This window comes from Protomyctophum parallelum (genome assembly GCF_964188405.1).
Source record: "Protomyctophum parallelum genome assembly, chromosome: 2".
NCBI classification, from domain to species: Eukaryota; Metazoa; Chordata; class Actinopteri; order Myctophiformes; family Myctophidae; genus Protomyctophum; species Protomyctophum parallelum.
Window position 1 is genome coordinate 32,186,862 of NC_139699.1, and position 7,500 is coordinate 32,194,361.

Sequence of the window (7,500 nt, forward strand, 5' to 3'; positions counted from 1 at the left end):
TGAAAAAAAACAAAAAACATTGGCAACCCAATTGAAATCTCCCATGGTCTAGACTCTAGAGACAAGACTGCACCACTGACCACAGATACACGCACACGCACACACACACGCACACACACACGCACACACACACACACACACACACACACACACACACACACACACACACACACACACACACACACACACACACACACACACAAATGCACATTGTCGATACGCACACAGTGAAACTATGTCTGTGAGAATGTCTGGCCTCTACTATGCTACCAATAGAGTGATGAGGGGAATGAGAGAAAAAGAGAGAGAGGGAGGGAGGGAGGAAAGGAGGGAGAGAGAGGAATGTCTCCTGCTGAAGGAACAGGAGAAGAGGCCAGCTAGTCTGCTCAACGCTCACAACACAGAAGAAGTGAAAGGAGAAAGAGGCAGGGAGACTATAGTTGGAGACGGAGAGAAATGGGAACGAGAATTCAGTCCTACAATGAAAAGGTGGTGAGTCTGGTGTGTTACTTTAACTCTCAGAGTTAAAGTAAAAATGATGATTTCATTGTGTAGGGGAGAGACTATATGAAGTGAAACGGAAACAATGAACATAATTTCTCCCTACATAACCAGCCTTGATTGGATGAGGGGAGTGATAAAGTGAGTGTATTCTCCGGGCAGCAGCGATCAAACGTGGCGCTGCCAGGGGGAGGTGTGGTGGCAACTGCTACGGTTATGACACTGCACTGACTCTCCAGTGTCGGTCCGTCCGGCGGCCACCAGTCCACCTGCGGCAACTGCCTATAACATGCAGCAGTGTACCGTGGCTCCCAACATGCATTGCTGGTAAGACACATGCGTGGCTGGTTAAAACTCACCCGTGGCTTCCCTGTGAGGTTAGGGTTAGGGTTTGGTATAAGGTGTCGGACTAATGCGGAAACACTGCCGCGGCTACTATCGGCAGTTGGCGGTGACGCCGGTGCCGGAAAATGCACTTGCTCTTTCTCGATAAATGGGCTGAGAGGGTGATAAGCCCTAGGGCTGATGCGGCAGTAGTTGAACAATGAATTACCGCAAGCAAAGGTGCCACTGCTGAACTGATAATGTGAGCAACCTTGCTGCGGAGGTAACTTAACGTGTCAAACATGGCCACCACAGTCACTGTGTTAATAAAATGCAAATTTCGGGTATTCTGTGTGACTGAATTAGGCTATGGGTATATGATGAAGAAATTATCATGTGGGCGGGATGATATGCTGGCCCTCAGTCGCATAAACTCGGATAACAAAGAATGACTGGAATATATATATGTATATAAGCAATCAATCAATAAATTGATGGTTTCCTTAGAATGTCAGCTCAATGGATCTTGTGAGTACTCCCCCTAGAGATTTTCACAGGCTACCCGATTAAAAGAATACCCGACCCGAGACTCGTACGGGTCCGATCTGAAGTTGTTTTGGACCCCAGAAGAGCTCCCCCCCCTCCCCAGAGCAAAAGTCTATAGCTAAACTAAAATAAATGGACTGTTCTTGAGCAGTTTGTGTCGCATGCTGAAATGACTGAAGGACCTGTGATGTAACATGTCAGTACAGTACTGCATGTTCCCGTGAGAGCTGGCGCGCCCCATCTCGTCTCCCCTGTAGCGGCCCTGATGTTGTTGCTCCTCGGGCAGAGAAGGGAGAGTCTGACCGACCAGAAATGAGCTCCCACGCGTGGCACTGCCACTGACCCGTGTTACTGCCTCTGACAGTCCTGCCGCAGTGGGTGTCTGTGGGCATTCCATACACACGCGGGGGGCACTGCCACCCACCCCAATTTAACCCAATTAGAACTAATCCTACGCACAGAGTGAAAGGTGGAGGGAGGGAACAAGAAATGGAGATGGGGTAAAAATATAACAAGAACGGATGGAGGTGAGCGAATAAAAGGCTGTAAAAGGGTTGAAATCTCAAAAAGAGAGGAAAACTAGAAAAAAGTGCCCTTCTGGGCACAGGTCTCCCCCAGGATAGGAATGTAGGACATTGCAGCTTGCCTTCATCTGGTGGTTGGATAAAAGGGCAACAAAAGTAAACTAGGGAGTTGGCATACAAAGTTATCCACAGATCCGTGCAGTTAGAGGTAAAACACATTTCGGCCAGTTATAGCGCCACCTTGAGGCTGAGTTGAAATTGTTCATGTGGCATTTCGTCCTCGGCCTAGTGGGAATGTGGGTGCACAATTTCACGGAAATCACGCGATGTGTTCATGATTTGCAGCATTTTGTTTGAAACTGAGCACTCCTGTGAACTTTGGAAGCCAATCTTAACCAATCAGGATGGAGTCTGAGAAATCTGAAAGACCGGTTTCGTTGAATGGCTCTGGAGAGACTGTGTACCAATTTGCGTGATGTTTGGACAAAATCTGTAGGTGTACTGTGCAAAAACTTGTTTTGCACAAAGCGGCCTCCTGGTGGCGCTATAACAGGCCGTTCTGGAAAGTTTGGGGCAGAGGTTCATCGTTGGCATCCAGGGAGTGTGTGTGCAAAATCTGGCATCGACCGGGTTAACGGTGGCCGAGATTAGCTGCTCACGGACACACACACACACACACACACACACACACAAACACACACACACACACACACACACACACACACACACACACACACACACACACACACACACACACACACACACACACACACACACACACACACACACACACACACACACACACACACACACACACACACACACACACACACACACACACACACACACACACACACACACACCTTCGGCCTGGTGGAGACAAAGAGGCACTGGGTGATGATAAGTTCCAATTTAAAAAAAGAGTAAAAGGGGAAAGAAAAGGCCACGGCAGAATTACAGATTATTTTTTAACAAGAGGCAGACAGATAACGCAAGCAAAAAGAAACAAGACTTTACCTTGGCATGCCCCAGTGCGGTGGTTTGGGATGAAGCCGCGCCGGCAGGGGTGAGGCTGTGCAGGGCACATCTCACAGGGGTGACCCCACGCCCGCCCCACGGTGGCACAGCACAGGGTCTTGGTGCACACAATGCCGGTCAGCTGGCCCTGGCACATCTGGTTACTCACCGAGGCAAAGCACGGTCCAGTCCGGTAGTCTGCAACGGCAACACATGGGAGAGTGTTACCAAGTGTTACCAAGGCACAAAAGTATATATTTTTTTTTAAACACTTTATTTTTATTTTTATTGATGCAGCAATGAATAAACATATGTGTACATTTTGTTGTATCCGACCTGTAAATATCCCCCCCTCCCACCCAATCAAGGTCAGAACAAGACAAATAAAACAAAGACAGACAGTACAAGACAGTAAAAGTAACTAGTTTTGAAAGTACTAATGAACATAGTAAGAAGAAAAATAATAATAATAAAATAAAATAAAATAAATAAAAAATAAACAGCATTTTCCATCAGGGTATGGTATCTAGGTTACATACATTGTATCCATCATTCAGTTTAGATAGTAAATTGCTCTATATCCAACTGTCTACTTACTGAGGGCCTCTAACCAGAGGTCGCCTAATGTCACACTTGACAAAAGTATATTTTTAAGACTATAATTATCCAGTCTCTAGCGTCTCTCTTTTGTTAGGCAGTGGATATTCAGCAGTCGGACATCATAAGTAAAGGAAACACCATTAACGTAAGCTGTTGGGCAATTTGAGTCTGAATGCCCTTCCAAGGTCCTTAGTCTTAACGGTTAACCATAGCCTTGCCTTAACTTAACCATGACTAACAGTGCCTAACCTGAACCAGGAGCAATCTCTGATCACGTGGGACTGCCATTTGCCACTGACAAATCAATACCAATAGCGTTTTATTATGCTAACGCTTTCCTCATGTAATATGATGGGATTATATCAGCAAATTCTCCAAGCTCACATTTTTGCATCATTAGCCAAGAATTGTGTGTTATACAGAAACCTTATCAGATATTTACAGCCCAAGCCAAAGACGTGGGAGTTCAAACGCTCACATCCTGTTCTTAATGGTCCAAACTAAGAAGGGAAAACAAAATACAAACAATCTAGCTTCATGTATTTTTCACACACATAACTTTAAAACCAATGACTTCCGGCATGGCAGCCACCAACGCATGCCCTGTGGATTTGTCATTGTAGCTGGCTCTCAGGTGCGCTGTTATGGTGAGTGTGTGTGTGTGTGTGTGTGTGTGTGTGTGTGTGTGTGTGTGTGTGTGTGTGTGTGTGTGTGTGTGTGTGTGTGTGTGTGTGTGTGTGTGTGTGTGTGTGCGTGCGTGCAGACTTGCGCGTGTGCAAAAGAAAAACACAAAGATAGAGAAGAGGTCTGGAAAAGCTTTTAAAGTAGTGTGGGGGAGGATGTAGAGAAAGGAGTAATAGACAGTAAAATAGCACGGCAAACACCCAACCCCCCCCCCCCCCCCCAAAACCCCCCACCCACATACACATGAAATATCTGGAATGGAAAATCAGGATATTCGTGGTATTATCACGCAGTCCCCAAAGTGTTCCACAGTAGGTTCTCAGGAGAAAGTGGCACCCTACTTACCATGTTCCCTAGATCAGTGGTTCCCAAACTTTTTCATGTCAAGGACCCCCAAATTGACACTAATTAGCCAGGGACCCCCATAAGAGAAGATTTCTACGGCTCTAGCAGTGATTAAGGGTCCATTTGGTTCCAAACTATCATTTAGCTGGGGACCCCCTGGAACTGCCTCAGGGACCCCTGGGGGTCCCCGGACCCCACTTTGGGAACCACTGCCCTAGAGTAGACAGTGTAGTGTAATGCATGTGATTCCCAACCTGTGGGCCGAGGCCCACTGGTGGGCTGTGAGGATATTGCAAGTGGGCCCCCAAATAATTCGCAAAACACTAAGATTTAAATTTTGTATATAAGATTAATATTGTCACGTCATGGTATTTTTTTCTTTAAAACCTTGAATCAATGTATTGATCATTAAATAAAAAAATGCTCTGAAAATGCACACTTAATCTCTCAAGAACATATTATGAGCTGCGCTACTGAATCTGTCGGTAGGGGCATTCAGAACTCTGTGTGAATTATGGTCCTTTTGATGTTGTTGTACTGTATTTGTATGAAGTATTGCTTTAATGTTTCGTTTTACTGTGTTGTATTTTATAAGCTCTTTGTGATGTCATTTTTAAATGGAAAGCACTTTGGGTCAACTGTAGTTGTGTTTATATAAAATAAAGGTGACTTGACTTTTTTTTAGGGCCAATGGGTTCCCAGATTGTGTTAAGTGGTCAGATGGGAGGGCCAATGGGTTCCCAGATTGATGCATGGCCTGCCGTGTTAAGTGGTCAGATGGGAGGGCCACAAAGTGGGCCTGCCCTGGTGTTACTACCTTAGGAATTCCTTCTCGTCAAAATTCCACTTATGCACAATCTGGGGAATAGGTCATCATTCCAAAGAGCCGTCCAGGCTGACGGACAGGGTGTGTCTATGGAACACAGCAGGTGATTTACACACCAGTCTGGACCCACAGGATAAATACCCAGCCCTACTGTAAATACCCAGCCCTACTGTAAATTCTGTCAAGTAAAAGGTAACCTCTCCCAACACTTTTCACCACTCCTCCCTTTCACCCATCTGTCCTAAAACCTGCATACTTTTTTACCCCTGTATTCTTTATTTGTCTTCTGTGTCGACCCACCTCCATATATTGTATATCACTCCTTCTCAATTGAAAACTCCCTCCTCAGATGGAATAGAATCAGACCCCAATCAGGATAAAAGACAGAGAGACTGACCGACTGGTACATCAAGATGCAGAGGGGGGGGGGAGAGAGAGAGAGAGACACTCATCTCTCCCAATCTGGCCGTGGTCCAAAGGCAAAAATCATTTCCACATTTCACTGCAGACAACAGACAGCGAGAGGAAAGAGGGAGCCCCGTTCCAACATTACGCTCGTTTAAAACAAACGAGACATTGTGCGTTTCCCGTGTGGACCGGTGGCCGGCCCCGGCCCCGGCCGTCACGTGCGGCTCAGCCTCCACGAGTCTGTGTCTCTGGCATGGCGCTGTGTGAAACACAACTGGGTCATCTCTCTCTCTCTCTCTCTCTCTCTCTCCCTGCATTTCTCTCTTTCTGCTTCCTCTGTCTCACTCTCTCACTCCCTCTTACAATCCTCAGCGTTCACTTAACTCACAGGCCTAAGTCCACAATTACAAGGGTTATTTTTAAAACAATCTCTGTTAAAAGAAGCACCGCTCATCTGCTGAAAAAACGTAAGTGAGGTGCTGGAGTCACAAAGGGATAATGAGGAAAAATAAAGGGAAGCTCCGCACACTCAGATCTGTGCACAATCAAAGTATTTATTGCAAGCTTTCGGTCTACTGACCGAAAGCTTATAATAAGCTTACAATAAGCTAATAATAAGCTTGCAATAAATACTTTGATTGTGCACAGATCTGAGTGTGCGGAGCTTTCCTTTATTTTTCTCAAAACAATCTCCGTTGCATTGCAAAAACATGGCCGTCATTGTGAGGCTGTCAACACCTGTCTCAATGATTCCATTAAACGAATTCAAATTCAAATTCAAAGGAAACCCAGTTTGCCTCCCAGTGCTTGTGACATATCTGACCTGACCTTAACATAGCCTGCTTACTATACAGTCTACTACCAGTACATAACCAGGCAGCGATGTTAGTGGCCGTGGTGCCGGTGGTGTCTGACTCGTCGGACTTGTTGCATTATGTTATGTAGTAGTAGTGACTTCTGACAACTCTGTACAACAGTATGGTGGAACATTAACTGTACGTTATGTGTAAAAAGGAAAAGCCTTTGTTAGCGAGGTTAAAACCAGCCGTATTTTGTCCATGGCCGAAATGTCTCATGTAAAGACAAGAGATAGCACGAATACTCTTGACTGTCTCAGACATCACAAGCCAAAAACTTTGGCGCACATATGACGAGGCAGCTAAAAACTCACTTTACCTCATCGTCGTTTACCCCCTGCAAACAGTCCGTTTGCAGGGGCCTAAAACAAAGTTTGTGTGTTTTTATGAAACGCATATAAAAAGCTCTGTTTACAATAGAAACACCCATGTATGTGTGTGGACAGGGCCTGAGACTGCACAAATAAATAAATAAAAAGGGTACATTTGTACAATGGCGGCGTTACACCCAGTGATACATGAGCCACTTATGCCCTATTTTAGACATTGGTATTGAGCAGCGAAAACAGCGTCGTGAGCTGGTAGATCTGTTATGTCCCCTTTTTTCTGCCTAAATGACATTCCAAAAATAGGGACGCCAGGTTGAAAGTGGTACACTGAGGATTTTACAATGTGCACGCATGCACGCCCTCTCTCTCTCTTTATTCCTCTAAGTCACAGTGCTATAGAGTCTATAGCAGCACTTTGGAGCAGTGGTTTCTGGCTCCCAATCTCCCCAAAATAAATTGTGTGCGACCCACAACTGGGTCCCGACCCACTGTTTGGGACACAGTCCTTTGGAGGATTAATTTGAAAGTCATCTCAGGAG

General features: G+C 45.6%; 1 protein-coding gene and 1 pseudogene across 2 annotated transcripts in view; one reads left to right on the forward strand and one right to left on the reverse strand.

Moving 5' to 3' along the window:
- The window catches only part of LOC310854594 (receptor for retinol uptake stra6-like), a 197,525-nt pseudogene that overhangs the window by 134,246 nt on the left and 55,779 nt on the right, over nucleotides 1–7,500 (forward strand). The window lies entirely within an intron of this gene.
- The window catches only part of fbn1 (fibrillin 1), an 86,547-nt gene that overhangs the window by 63,615 nt on the left and 15,432 nt on the right, over nucleotides 1–7,500 (reverse strand). The window contains exon 7 of the mRNA XM_083760088.1: nucleotides 2,913–3,110. Within this exon, the coding sequence (XP_083616214.1) occupies nucleotides 2,913–3,110 (198 nt within the window). The remainder of the gene's footprint in view (nucleotides 1–2,912; nucleotides 3,111–7,500) is intronic.